The 16,253-nt window shown below is 34.8% G+C and overlaps 1 protein-coding gene across 1 annotated transcript in view; it reads right to left on the bottom strand.

Annotated features, from left to right (window-relative positions):
- Positions 1–16,253, bottom strand: part of LOC141836710 (putative cadmium/zinc-transporting ATPase HMA1, chloroplastic) — a gene marked incomplete in the record, with an annotated part of 58,264 nt that overhangs the window by 23,989 nt on the left and 18,022 nt on the right. Inside the window, 2 exon segments of the mRNA XM_074724225.1 lie at positions 8,734–8,975; positions 12,875–12,987. Coding sequence (XP_074580326.1) covers positions 8,734–8,975; positions 12,875–12,987 — 355 coding nt within the window.

Genomic DNA, 16,253 nt, shown 5'->3' with positions numbered 1-16,253 from the left:
TGCTAACCAAATCTTTTATCGTTACTAACCAAGTCTTTTATCATTGTCAACCAAGTCTTTTTTGGTCTTCCTCCTCATTTGATGTACACATTTGTCATAGTTTCACATCGCTTGACTGGAGCATATATTGGTCGTCTACGTACATGTTCGTACTATCTTAAACGTGTTTCCCTAAGTTTTCTCTCAATAAATGCAACCTTGACTTTCTCTCTAATATTTTTATTTCTTATCTTGTCCATCCTTGTATATCTACATATCCATCTTAATATCCTCATCTCTGCAACTTTCATCTTCTGCTCATGTGCTCGAGTTATAGTCCAACATTCAGCTCCATATAACATAACAAGTCTAATCGTTATTTTATAAAATTTTCCTTTAAGTCTTAGAGGTATTCTAAGATCACAAAGAACACCTGATGCTCTTCTCTATTTTAAGCATCCCGTTTGAATTCTATGTAAGACATTTCTCTCAATTCCTCCATCTTTTTATAGTAATAATCCTAAATACTTTAAACTCTTAGTTACAAATAATTCATCATCTCCTATCTTAACAATTGTCTCATTACGTCTAATATTACTAAACTTAAATTTCATATAATCTATTTTTACTATAGCGTACAACCTTTTACTTCTAGCGTTTCTTATCAAAATTCAAGTTTAGCATTACTTTTTCACGTGTCTCATCCACCAAAACAATATCTACAACATACACTGTGGTACCATATTTTGAATGTGTTTAGTGAGTTTGTCCATGATTAGTGTAAAAGAATAGGGACTTAAAGTTGATCCTTAGTGTAACCCTATTTTTATGGGCAACATTTCAATATTTCAATTAATCCGTTTGAAGTCTTTACTCTTGTCATTACATTCTCGTACATATCCTTAATTAGTTCAATATACGCTATACTAACACTTGACTTTTTTAGAATTCTCCATATAATTTTTCTTGGGACTCTATAATAAACTTTTTCTAAGTCGATGAATACCATATATAAGTCTTACTTCTATTCCCGATACTTTTCAATTAATTATTTGAGAAGATATATAATTTTTATTGTCGACCTTCCAAGCATAATCCAAATTGATTTTCGATCACTGTGGTCTTCATTTGTAGTCTTTTTTCTATTACTCTTTTCCAAAATTTCATAGTATGACTCATTAATTTAATACCCCTATAGTTTGCACAATTTTGTATATCTTCTTTATTCTTATATAAGGGAATTAGAATATTTACCCTCTAGTGATCGGATTTTTTTTTTAATTTTTAGTATCTGTTACCAAAATAACTTAAGAAATCTTATTCCAATTGCAACATATAAGGCCCTATTTATAGTTAGAGTATAGGGCCTATTCTAGAAAAAATCTATAACAGATTTTTAACAGATAATTAACAGATATTTATAACCAACACTCCCCCTCAAGTTGGAGCATAAATGTTAATCATGCCCAACTTGTTACAAAGATAATCAACTCGAATCCCATTTAAAGCTTTTGTGAAGATGTCCCCCAATTGTTCTCCAGTTTTTACATATCCTGTAGTGATCAAACCTTGTTGAATTTTCTCACGAACAAAATGACAATCAATTTCAATGTGCTTAGTCCTCTCATGGAACACGGGATTCGATGCAATATGAATAGCAGCTTGATTATCACACCATAGTTTTGCTGGTATTGAAATTTTAAGTCCTACTTCAGTCAACAATTGATATATCCACATTACTTCACACACAGATTGTGCCATAGCCCTGTATTCTGATTCTGCACTGGATCGCGACACAACCTTTTGCTTTTTACTTTTCCATGATACTAAATTTCCTCCAACAAAGATACAATAACCTGAAGTAGACCTCCTATCCATTTTCGAACCTGCCCAATCTGCATCTGAGAAACATTCAATATGAGTGTGCCCATGATTTTTATATACAATACCTCGTCCAGGTGCACCCTTCAAGTAACGCAAAATTTGCTCTAATGCTGCCCAATGATGAACCGTTGGAGATGACATATACTGACTAACAACACTAACCGAATATGCAATATCTGGACGAGTCAAGGTAAGATAATTCAACTTTCCAACTAATCTTCGATATCTCTCTGGATGTTCAAATAATTCTCCATCTGCAGTAAGATCCCCGTTCTGAGTCATTGGAGTACTACAAGGTTTTGCCCCTAACTTTCCCGTTTCAGTTAATAAATCAAGAACATATTTCCTCTGAGATAGAAATATACCATTTTTACTCCTCATTACTTCAACACCTAAGAAATACTTTAACACCCCTAAATCTTTTGTATGAAATTGAGTGAGAATGAAAGATTTGAGAGATGAAATTCCCGTAGTATCACTACCAGTAATCACAATATCATCCACATACACAACTAACAGAATAATACCAGCTCCTGACTGCTTGTAGAACACAGAATGATCAGACTCGCTTTTCTTCATACCAAACTTTTCAATAACCTGACTAAATTTTCCAAACCAAGCACGAGGACTTTGTTTCAAACCATACAAAGTCTTTCGAAGACGACAGACTCGCCCTATCTCCCCCTGAGCAACGAAACCAGGAGGTTGCTCCATATACACCTCCTCTTGAAGATTACCATGAAGAAAAGCATTCTTGATATCAAGTTGATGTAAAGGCCAATGATGAGTAGCAGCAAGAGAAATAAATAACCGAACAGATGTCAATTTTGCAACAGGAGAAAAAGTATCAGAATAATCCACACCATATGTTTGAGCATAACCCTTAGCAACAAGACGAGCTTTTAGTCTGGCAACTGATCCATCTGGATTGACTTTAACATTAAATATCCATTTGCATCCAATAGCTTGTTTTCCTGGAGGTAAATCAACCAAGTCCCATGTATCATTCTCATCCAAGGCTTTCATTTCCTCTATCATTGCATCTCTCCAACCATGATGAGATAAGGCCTCACGGATAGTTTTAGGAATAGAAATAGAGTCAAGTGAAGCAATAAAAGAACAGGAGGAGGATGACAAGCCATTATTAGACACAAACGAAGAGATAGGATAAGTACACTGGCGTTTACCTTTTCGTAATGCAATAGGAAGATCATCATTCGGAATTGGATCTGATGACGAAGTAGTAGGTGCAGGACATGAATCAGGAGGTCGACGCCTAGAGTATATTTCAATAATAGGAGGCTTGACAAGAGCTGGTTCTGAGACAGGTGTAGAGGATGTAACAGAATATACCAATAAATCATCATCTTCCTTTTGAGAAGTCGGGATATGTGAGGATGAAAAATAAGGTTTGTCTTCCATGAAAGTAACATCGATTGAAACAAGATATTTATTAATACTAGGACAATAACACCTATAACCCTTTTGAAGACGAGGATAACCAAGGAAAATACATTTCAAAGATTTGGGGTCTAATTTAGTAACTTGTGGACGAACATCCCGAACAAAACAAGTGCTACCAAATATCCTAGGATTAATAGGAAACAATGACTTGTTAGGAAACAAAATTTTGTAAGGAATCTCACCATGAAGAACAGAGGATGGCATACGGTTAATAAGAAAACATGCAGTAGAAACCGCGTCTGCCCAAAAAGACTTAGGAACATTCATTTGAAATAAAAGAGCTCGTGCTGTTTCAAGAAGATGTCTATTCTTCCATTCAGCCACACCATTCTGGGATGGAGTATCAACACAAGAGGTTTCATGAAGTATACCATTCTGACTCATATAAGATTGAAATATACTGGATGTATATTCTTTGGCATTGTCACTTCGTAAAGTACGGATGGACATATTGAACTGAGTTTTGATTTCAGCACAAAAAGCAGAAAATAGAGAAAATAACTCAGAACGATTTTTCATTAAGTATAACCAAGTTACACGAGAATAATCATCCACAAAAGTGACAAAATACCTAAAACCAGGTTTAGATATAATAGGACAAGGACCCCAAATATCAGAATGAACTAACTCAAAAGGACTAATAGCACGCTTATTTATCCTTGGACTTGAACTAAGACGGTGATGCTTTGCAAACTGACATGACTCACAATTTAATGAAGATATGCTACTATATTGTGGACAGAGTTTCTTGAGTGATAGAAGAGATGGATGTCCTAACCTACAATGAGCCTCAAAAGGAGAATTTTCACCTGAACAAACGAGAGATCTTGGGGAAGGTGAATCAAGAATATAGAGACCTCCATTTTCATGTCCTTTACCAATAATCTTCTTTGTCAAAAGATCTTGAACTAAACAATGATCGGGAAAAAATGTAATGCAACAGTTAAGATTGCGAGTTAATTGACTAACAGAGAGCAAATTAAAGGATAAATTAGGTAAATGTAGGACAGATGATAAGGAAAGCAAAGGAGTGGGATTGACAGTGCCAGACCCACGAACGCAAGATGAAGACCCATCAGCTAAGGTAACAATCGGAGTGTTGGATTTGTGTGTGAAAGTAGAAAAGAGATTAGAATTACCTGTCATATGATCCGTGGCACCAGAATCAATGACCCATTTAGAGGATGAGGAAAGAAGACATGTATTGTGGTTACCTGAATCAGCAATAGCAATGATAGAGGAAGATGAAGACTTAAGTGATTCTTGATATTGAGAGAACTTGGCAAATTCTTCTGCAGAGACAAGCACCATATCCATCACGATAGAATGAAGTCCAAAGATATGTAACTCTCAAACATCGAACTTGGTGCTGTGCAGGGAGAGCGGCGGCGCTGAGCAAGGAGGGCGGCAGGGCGACGACTGCTGGTCCTCTTCACGAGACGGGCGGTGAAGACGCGACGGAGGATTGCTGGTCTTCACGCAGCATGACGATGGCAGGGCGGCGGCAAGCAGAGGAAGAAGGCGACGGAGAAGACGTCGCAGCGATGACGGTGCCCACAGTTTGGCGAGAGGGAGCCGCTTGATTTGATGCTTTCCGCCGATGATAAGCGAGCGCAGCGAGCGGCGAGAAAAGTCGGAGCGAAAGCGAACTCGGAGCGGCGCTTGAAGCCGGGAAGAAAGTCGCGAAAGAGGAAATCGCGAGTTAGGGAGAAAAGTCGGCGCGAAGGCGCAAAAGAAAAAAAACCTAATTTTCTAAGGCTCTGATACCATGTTACCAAAATAACTTAAGAAATCTTATTCCAATTGCAACATATAAGGCCCTATTTATAGTTAGAGTATAGGGCCTATTCTAGAAAAAAAATAACAGATTTTTAACAGATAATTAACAGATATTTATAACCAACAGTATCAAATTGAATAACTTTGTAAGCTATTCAATACCATGTTTTACTAAGTACTTTCATACCTTTATTGAAACATCATCTGGTCCAATTGTTTTTCTATTATACATCTCATTTAAAGTTTGTTCTACTTTTAAAATTTGAATTGTACGACAAAAATTTAAATTTCTATACTCATGTGACCTAAAGTTGGTCATCCAAATCTTCATTAAAACGTTGATGAAAATATTTTTTCTATCGCTCTTTTATTTTATTATCGTTTACTAGTACCCTATTGTATTCATCTTTAATACATGTTATTTGAATAAGATTTCTTGTCCTCCTCTCTCTCGCTTTAGTTATTCTGTAAATATTTCTTTCTCTTTCTTTTGTATCCAATTTTCGATATAAATATTCAAAAGTTTCATTCTTAGCTTCATTCACTACTTTTTTTTTATCTCTTTCTTGGCTACTACATATATATATTTTAAATTTTTCTTATTTTTACAAATACATGATACCTTATAGGTTCTTCATTTTTCTTTTACTTTCTCTTGTATTTTCTCATTCCATCACTAACATTCTTTACTTGATGGCGCACGTCCCTTTGACTCACCGAGTATACTCTTTGTTACTATTTTCAATTTTGATATCATCTTATCCCATATTGTATTAAAGTTATAGTATATTTCTTCTAATACTTATACTCCTATTCTCTTCTTAAATATGTTTTGTTTCCTTTCCTTTAACTTCCACCACTTAATTCTAAGAACCGTGTATATTTTTCTTCTATTGATACTATGTTTGAGGTACATATTTAACACTACTATCCTATGTTGGGTAGTTAAGTTTTCTCCAAGGATGACATTGCAATCTTTACAAATCTTTCTATCCTTCTTCCTCACCATAAGAAAGTCAATTTGCGATTTATTATTCCCACTTTTGAATGTGACCATGTGTTCCCTTTTCTTAAAAAATATATTAACTAGTATAAGGTCATATAATATTGCAAAATCCAATATAATTTTCCTTTCATTTCTTATTCCAAACCCGTAACCCCTATATACTCTATCATATTCTTCATTTTTCACTCCTAAATGTCCATTTAGATCTCCTCTTATTAAAATCATTTCGGTTGACAGAATATTTTGTAATACTTCGTCTAAGTCTACCCAATATATAGATTTGGTGTGTTCATCTAATCATACTTGAAGTGCATATATGTTAATTACATTAATAGTTTCTTTCGCCACTACTATCTTAAGAGCTATAATCATATTCCTCTTTTTAACTACTCGTACTACTTCATCATTTAGCGAATTATCAACAACAATACCTACTCCATTTCTTGTTTTACTCCTTCCTATATACCATAAATTAAAATTTGAATTCTTTATCATCTTTGTCTTCTCTCCTACCCATTTTATCTCTTATACAAACAAAATATTAGTTCTTCTTCTAATCATCATATCTACTACTTCCATTGTTTCACCAGTGAGTGTTCCTAGATTCCATATTCCAAATCTTAAACAATTAGATTTTCTATAATATTTATTCTTACCCAACTTATGGTGTGAGAACTCTTGCATATTTAACACTACGTCTGAATTCTCATGAAAATGTAGCAGTCCTTGCGAAAACATTACAGTGAGATCCTGCAATGCATTCCTTACAGGAAACATTCTAGCATTAACATAATAATTTGATGTATCTATTCATTGAATATTTGTCTGTAAGTCCATGTTAGCTCGCAATCTAACGAGCAACCCTCGTCCTTTTTCAATCGGGCTTGGGACTGGCTTTGATGGGTTTCAAGTAAGCTTCACCATGAGGACCAATAATAGACGATAACGAGACTATAATCCTTGCCCAACATTTTCTCTTGTTCTAAATTCACCATTTGATTTAGACCTCTAGTTTGCTCTTCAAAAAAGTACTTGCAATTGCTTTACCACTCATTATATTTCTTTTTTTTAATCTTATGTTACACCATCACCTATTTATTCTGCCTTCACTTTTTTCCTAAGACTGCTACAAAGGCAGTCTTAGATCCAAAGTCAAGACATACTATGGTGGAAGAGATGCAAGTGTTACATTCTAATGCTACATGAGATCTAGTACCTAGTACCTTTACTATTTGTCAGATCCACAGTAGGTCGCAAATGTGCATTCACCATGAAGTCATCATTTGTATGAATTATGAATTGGGTAAAGGCTCAATTGGTGGCTAAGGGGTTGAGTGGATTATACGGATACCTTTACATGGCTAATATTACTTCTATTAGATTCTTTCTTACCTTTACCTCTTATACCTTGCATTCCATTAATCAAACCCTTCTAATAGTAGATTCTATTGGTTTGGTTGCATTTAAACATGTTTGAATATGTCCATAAAAATCTCATATCAAAACATATTAATTAATTAATAAAAAATTTAAATATTCAATTTCAACTAAATGTTGTAGATAAACTTGCAATGTACTCAAGTAACAAAAGTATTACATTCCTTAGTACTGGTCAATTTAAGTATATACTATTCAGATACATGCAGAAAACCCCAAAAAAACGAAAATGGAGTTTGATATTATGATACTGACAATTCAGTAACAAAACTAATAGAACCTTTAACGGTGTCATATTAACAAACTAGTCGTGGAGCAAACCTGAAATCTTGATATTAACCCAATACGAAGGCTAAATCATGCATATGAACCTCAGGGAAAAGTGGAAAGCAACCATACAACAACATCAACATCAACATCAACATCAATCAAGTCTAAGTCTTTATCTCATAAGTGAAGTCGGCTATATATATCCTCCTACGCCATTGGATTTGATCCCTTACTATATTATCATCTATATTTAAATGAATTTTATCCTCTCTTATTGTTGCTAATCAAGTTTTCTTTGATCTCTCTTCATCGATTAATGTGCATTATAGTCTCACATTACATAACTGGGACATTTATCTATATAATTATCAAGCTATATTAGTGTCATCTATTAGGAGTCAAATATATGAATTCTACTCCAATATTCAAATTCATGCAAAATATATCAATAGCAATATATTCATATCTTCTATATCACTTTTAAGTCCTTTAGCCTCCCCTTGTTCTTCACACTTCCTTGTTTTCTGCTCGCTTGGAGGGGACAGACCTTCAACATTAAAAACCACCTAACAATCAAACGTCAGCAAGACTTCAAGGCCTTTTTGTCCATATACCCATGCACAGTGTTTCTAGTTAACTTTTCTAGTCAGGTTTCCAAAACTTGGGCAAGCTAGATGATTATGCGAGCAGTACGAATTGACATAAGCTGGCTGTTACACAATGACAATTAAATTTAAGACAATTAATCTACTACATTAAGTTCAAGTGTTCCAACAGTTTTATCACTTCGTGTACATGTTTTATAGCCTCCCTGTCTAACGGATTCTTAAGGATATATAAACAAGAATCATCAAACTTTAATGGCAACAACCAAATCAAGTAAAATACTATGAGCAACATTAATCCTTGTTTACCTCCCGATGGGATGTGTAGTTCCTTTTTCCATTGCTGCAGCAACAGCTAAAGCTTCACTCTCACAATTCGGTGTACAACACAAAGACACATCAGATTTGCTCCCTCTAAACAAATGGCCATGAATTGGCTCAATTGCCTTACACATAAGCTTTCCAGTTGTGAGAGTTCCAGTTTTATCGAATGCTACACATTTGCAAGCTGCAAGAGCATCAAAGACATGCCCGCCCTTCAGCAAAATTCCCTACATTAATGACATGGAAATTACTCCAATAAAAAAATGATGTAATTTCAAGAAACTATTCAATACTGAAAACAACATATTAAGAAAAATATTGCATCATATATACTTAAATTGCAAAATATAGCTCAAAAAAGTTGTCAAAACCGTTTTAATACCAGTCCTAAAATTTAGTATCTCAGTTTCTTTACAATTCTGGTATCAGCTCACAACAACACTCTCAGTGGTAACCCTTGCCGAAAAAAGTCAAAGGTATCATCCAAGTTATGGTTTGGCCCCACCACTCTGATCACCTCCCACTTGGCCTATTTATCTCCAAGAATAAGAAATATGGTTATTTAGTATACAATTGAATTAAAATTCATAAAAACAACTTTGGAAAAAATATCCAAATGATGTCTACTTACAAAATACATGAGTAGAAGAGGAACCCAAGGGAAAGGCTCCTTCTACCCATCACCTCCTACTAATATCACATAATGAAGCCCTAATGATATTAGACTGTCTTGAATTGATTGAAAGCTCTGATTCTTGCAACATCTTAACGATGTTAACACTAGTTTGAAATTTCATGTTGTACCAAGTGGCGGGATTGAAACATATCATTCTAGTAATTAAAAAATCCAAAATTATCATTACATGTACTCTCTCTCATGTCACCCCTATAAATTGTGTTGATGAGCATAAGCATCATGTCGAACCTAAGTATGTTTCAACAGCTGTCAATATAAGTTCAAGCAATGTTTCTTTTACAGCTTCTTTATCCGAAATTATAATAAATTTATAGTCTAATTGTTATAGTCAAACAACAACAACAACAACCAAGCCTTATCTCACTAAGTGGGGTCGGCTATATGGATCCTTTTACGCCATTGAGCTCTATCTCCTATTATATCATCATTTAGTACCACCTTAAACGTGTCTCACGGAGTTTTCCCTCAATAGATGCAACTCTAACTTTCTCTCTAATGCTCTCATTTCTTATTCTGTCCATCTTCGTATGTCCACACATCCATCTTAACATCCTCATCTCCGCAACTCTCATCTTTTGCTCATGTGCTCGAGTAATAGCCCAACGTCTAATTGTTATAGTCATTTTTTAAAAAACCATGTTACAGTTAGGTGGAAAAAACTATAGGAATAAAACTTATATGAACTTTTTATGAAGGTCCTTGATGACTCAATATAATTCAACATAAAACCGCGATGACTGACAAAAGAACTCCACAAAGACACCCAACTTGTAATCAGCTCTGCTATAGTCTTCTTCAGCTTGTGAAGAGCTTCATGAGGACCGCATGAGCTCAATGAGTGTTTTCTTCATATTTTACCTCCTCTTCCATCTCCTTCCTCCGCTCTAATTTGCCACAGACACTATCTTTATTAACTCCTGCTCAATTGATATTTAAACCTTCATTAAACCTTTGTTGTCAATGGCCCAAATCGAGTTTTGCTCCTAAGATAGCTAAAAGTTGAATTGATTGATCCACATATCTATTAATGCTCAGTTCACAACTGAAAAAAAAGAGATGAAAGTAGAATTAGAACCAGTGGAAATATAGGACAAGGAAACAAGTACGTGTTAGGTCTCTAACGTGAGTGCATTAAAACATATAGATGAAGAGACTTGTAGGAAGGTTGTAAGTAAAGTTGAACTCCATCATATCCAAATTGTCATGATCTCAATGTGATTTGCTGACCATAAGATGATGTCATTGATTGTGGTTCATAACTGGCCCAAAATTATAATTGTTGTCCTAAGCATTGATAATTGGATTTGGAACAGGATAATTTAGGGTTATATCGTGGTGTTTTGATCCTTTTTGTATCATAAATTGGATTTCTAGTATATTTTAGTTACTTGGATTTATTTGAGGTCTTTATCTTATTTCTTATTGATTTGAGATAATTAATGGTTATTAATTTGTTGTATTTGATTTTGTAGGAAATTAGGATGAGGATAATAAATTGTGGAGAATTGCAATCAAGCCCAATTTCACATGGAGAAGCCCAATTACAAGGATTTAAAATCAAGCCAAGAAAACCAATTCAAAAAGCCCAGTTTGGAAAAAGTCGGGTCGGTTCAGCGGTTTGGTTCAAATCCGATCCAGTTTAAGGGGTTTAAAAGCTGGATTTCGGTTCACACGTGTGGGGGGCTCGGCCAGTGTTAGGTTTCTTTCCCAAAATCGTGATTTTGTTCCTTCTTCCTCGCGATCTTCATTGTTGAGCTCCCACCTTCCCGATAAAGGGCTATGTAGACAACTTAAATAAGTATAAACCTTTTCATGTTTTGATTTTTTTTTAATTCATAATTTTTTAAAATAAAAAATAATAATCTTGAACCATCACGAACTGTAAATCAAACCATAACTGGCGGTTTCAAACCGTGAACTATAACCACCTTGGAAAGTTAAGGTTAAGGTTAAGGGTCGACATTCTCAGAACTGTCGAACTAATGACTCCGAACCGTGGTCGAGTCTAGGCTATTTGGATCGATGTTGATGATATTTTTCTCATGCCCCCGAATAAAGAAACGATTAATGTCACTTCGTCATAAGTCAAATAAAAGTTCACTTTTGATATTAGAGCAAACTCATACACTTACACTCATTTCATGCAATCTCATAATACTTGCATTAGCACACTACAATGTCGTTTATGTTGCCACTAACCATACATGCTCATGACATATATGCGCTTATAGTTATATTAAGCTGAGAAAATGTGAAAAAAAAAAATTAAAACTATGAAAATTTGTGTTATTATTTCCACAATCTTCAAATTCATTGTACATAGAGTGTTTGGAATAGAATTCTTCACAATGTTATTGTTGTTTGTAATTTTGGCAATTTAGTTTACATCAACATTGCATGTTAAATTTGCAGATGCCAATTGTCTAAAACACCTAGGCCAGTTTTTAAAGCCTTGATGTGGCACAACACTGGAGTGATGGAAGTCATAAGGCAAATAATATCAAACAATGTTAGATCAAGTGCTGGAGATAGGAACCATTCTTACACTATCATTATTAGCGTTGGCAATTTGTGGTATGTCATGACAATCATAATGGCTCATGTCATATTGTGCCATTATAAAATAATATAAACCAATACAAAACTGGTTAAACTTTTTTTAAAAATTATATGATGTAGAAATGCTTATTTTTTTTTCTATCAACCCAATTAATATAACCTATAAAGTTGTTACACTTTCTCTAAATTTTAATTTATTAGATAATAGGTCTCGTAAGGATACATTCTTATTATCTTTCTGTGTTGTCATTTTCAAAGGTGTAATTTGTGTTTTGAGTACTGTTGTGTCATTGTGTGTCATTCAATATTGTTTTCCCAAATCATCATCATCTTGAATGGCAGAAGTGGTCTAATATGGGGTTATAGTGATTGATAGTAAATGATTTCTCCAAAACAAATGATAAGAGAACATGAGATTTCCAAATATTTATTCCTCAGAAGTTATTATAACTTATATACATTATGGTCCATTTATTCCTAACCATAATAAAACATGTCTCTACTGTTAGCTGCCCACCATGAGGGAACATGTACATGCACGATGTATCTTAACCGATATTGTCAGATTAGTCGCAGTTTTCTGTTACATATTTTCTTCATGTAACAAGAAGCACATGGTAACACCAGAATAAGTTAGTACACATAGCATTACCATAGAAATAAGTAAACTAAAACCACAAGACTTGATCTTTGCTTGGACCAGAAAATAAGCATGCAAGATTTCATGTTTATACAATCCATGAAGAAAACCCCGAGTGAATTTGATGAAATTCTAGTTAGCACAAAAACAAGCAAATGCGAGAATAAGTATAGATATACTAACACACGTCAACCATCAATAGAAAATAGGAGAGAACTTTTAACTATTACCTTACGTGCGCATGCACTGATTGCAGTAGCATAAGCTAAGGGAGCTACAGCAAGTGCACAAGGTGATGCTGCCACCATAAGACCCAAAGCTCGGTAAACTGAGCCCCTAGAAACTACAAGGAAAAAATGAATGTCCACTAACACTTCCAGCAAATAAATGAGAAATGCCCCAAAGGCATCTCAATAGCAACTCAAATCAAGTAGAGTAAACAGAGTTGTTAATCATTTGAATTATCAGGAACTAGTCACAGCCACAATGAATAACTAACCTTATCAAGGTAACAAAAATTCTAATAACAATAGTTTAAATAATTTTGGTCACTGAACATTTTTCTTAATGTGACACTTGAATCCCACTACTACAGGAATATGTTTTTTTCATCATATAAACCATATTTTTCTCACAAATTTTGCATTCCTTCAATATACAATTTTGTAGAGTTTACCATTTTGATGATATTTAAAACTATAGATAACTTGTACCATCAACTATGATTAAAAGGTTCTATTGCATACTGCATTGCACTACAAAAATACAACTATTGGAGAATAAACATAAAAAAAACCATGCAACTACTAATAAATATAGATTTAGGACAGCAAAGTACAATGCTTCCTCGTTCATCAGGCTCCCACCTCCGTGTCTTGTGTAAGTCTTGTCTTACCCATTGCAGCAATAGAACTCCACAACAATGTTTTCATTCCCCTTGCAATACCCTCATTTTCTTATTAAAGTGATGCATATGAGAAGTTCATGTGGATTTAGCAGCAATAGAAATACAAACCAATGAATATCTATGTTGTTTTGAGTTCCCTTCGCTTTATCTTTGTTTTGTATCCTGTAATTTAATCTAGAACTTATCAACTATTAGTAAGGGTTAGTTAGGGTCTAATGGTTGGCTTTAAGGTTGAAATAAATTTGTTTAAAACTGAATCATATAAGGGAATGATATTCACATAATCAGGCTGCCAAGTAAACTTTGATCAATGAGTATTGCACAAAAGGTCATTTTCCACGCATTATCTGAGGTGTCTTCACCCGGAAGAGGCCCTATTGGTGTTCAGGAAAATCAATGAAGGGATATTTGGAAATCAGAGCTAGGAGCTTAGCTATTAAGGTGATAAGAGGCAAATACTTCTGACCAGCCTTGTGGGTTGAAGCTGACATGAATGTTTCCAGAAATTTGTACAGGTGGATTGGAAGCCCATCATGACATAGTCACCCTTAAGAGGGTGTTAGGTTGTTCCATCTAAAGTGAGTTGATATCTTGGGGATTTTTCGAAGGGGAAAGGGAAAGGGTCAAAGAAGTTCCTAATGGTAGAAGTAAATTATTTCTTAAAATAGGTGGAAGCAGAACTAGATCAGAACATAACTTCTTGTGGTTGGATACCATCACTATGTTTGAGCTACCCATTTAGTGATGAAAAATGGAGCATGTCACATCCACAAACTAGCTGACAGACTTCAGTGACCAACAGGATATTGCGCTTCCAAGATAGTCATGCCTGTAGAGATAACCCTGCCATCTTATAGGAAATGAATTTTACTCAGGATGAACAAAATCAGAATTTTCAAATGAACTTGGATTGGATTTGCTAAAATTAGTTGAAATACTTGTGGTCGCAGAGCACCCTAATTTAAAATCTCGAGGTGTATCGAGGTTTCAGTTCTGGACCGAAACGATACATTTTCAGAATCATATCATACCATGCCGATATAGTTTCGGTATTTTTAAAATATAAAATATATTAATTAAAAATAAAAATTTAAATTTAAATATTAAAAATAAAATAATTTTTTAAATATATATATTAAATTAATAGGATAATTTTATTAAACTTTAATTAAGCCTATTTAAATCATCACAATCATAGCTAGGAGTTAATTAAAATTATTAAACTAAGTTTTAATTAAATAAGTTAAAAATTGATCTGCTTCTCTTCTCTATTCCGCTCTAGCGCATGACCGTGGCACGTGCGTCCAAGGCGAAGCCTCCAAAGGAGTCGTCGGACAGGCTTGGCCGAAGCCTCCGGAGACGTCAAGCCCGAACGAAGCCTCGGAGGTGTCGTCGGTCCCGAGCGAAGCCTCTAGAGGTGTTGTTGATCCCAGGCGAAACCTCCGAAGGCGTCACCAAGCCTAGGCAACACCTCCAGACACATCACCAAGCTCGAGTGACACGTCCGAAGGCGTCGCTGGTCCCGCACGACCCCTCCAGCATCGGTATCGTCTGTGTCGATTCGCTGACGAAACGAGATATTTCACCCGTATCGGATGAAATGACTCGAGATTTTAAACCATACATAGCACAATACAAGCTAGTCATGGCAAAAAAGAAAAGACTATTGAAGATTTAAATAAGCAAATTGTTATTTAGTTAAAATTTTGTAAGCCTTATTAATGAAATTAATCTAATGCTTCAGATGGGGAGGCTTAGTCTTGAGAAAGATGAAAGCAAACTGACCTACACAACAAAGAAAGGTCGTGCCTAATTGGAAGGGGTCACATTGAATGCCACCAGAGTGAATTGGAGCTTATAAGTAGAGCACTCCATAATGGAAGGAAATCCCTACTCCCTAGGTTATAGAACTCAGCTAACTTTAAAACTTACATTGAGGGGCAAAATAACTCTAGGCAAAGAATTAAAATTCAGTTCACCAATCACTTTACTTTCAAATGCTTGTATTAAAAATTGAAAATATCTTTACATGTTCTACACTATAAAAAAATTGATTAATCTTAAAGATTTTAGAAAGAATTAATTTGGATGCTCTGAGTCACTCATTAGACTTCAAACCAAGTTATCATAGTTATTATCTCAGCAGTCATAGTCAAATAAGACCAAAGAGGCATCCTAAAATAAAAAAGGCCCTGATTCAAGAGTCCAAAGAAATATCTTGGCATGAAAGAGCATCAGACCTTAGATACCAAGTGAAAGTTAAAGACCTAGAGAGGCATCCTGAAATAAAAGGCAGATAGAGCTCAGGTTAAAGGTTCCAAGAGACATCCTCAAATAAAAAAAGCATAGCACCTCAGGCACAAAATGAAAATTAAGACAAATGATTCCTGAATTTTTTTTCTTTAAAGAAAAACTTAGGTTAAAGGTCTCAAGTGGCATCCTCAATAAGACTTCAAACCAAAGTTCAAAATCTTAAGCCGTGCCAAGTTTCGGTCTTTCACTTGCTGATGTTTCGATGTATGGTACCAATAATGGATTAGAGTTGAAGAAGGAAAGAGATGAATCATAGGAAAGAGACACTGTTTATGCCAAGTATGGTTTTAAATCTTGTGTCATAGTCAAAATATATCATTTTGATAAATTACATAACTCAATACCACTCAGTACAGACAATATCTCCTTCCTTTGCTTCATTTTCTTTC

Source organism: Curcuma longa, chromosome 10, assembly GCF_044706935.1.
Source record: "Curcuma longa cultivar G26 ecotype Majalengka, Jawa Barat chromosome 10, ITB_CL_G26_1.1, whole genome shotgun sequence".
In the NCBI taxonomy this organism is placed as follows: Eukaryota; Viridiplantae; Streptophyta; class Magnoliopsida; order Zingiberales; family Zingiberaceae; genus Curcuma; species Curcuma longa.
This window is presented reverse-complemented; position numbering and strand designations above follow the sequence as displayed.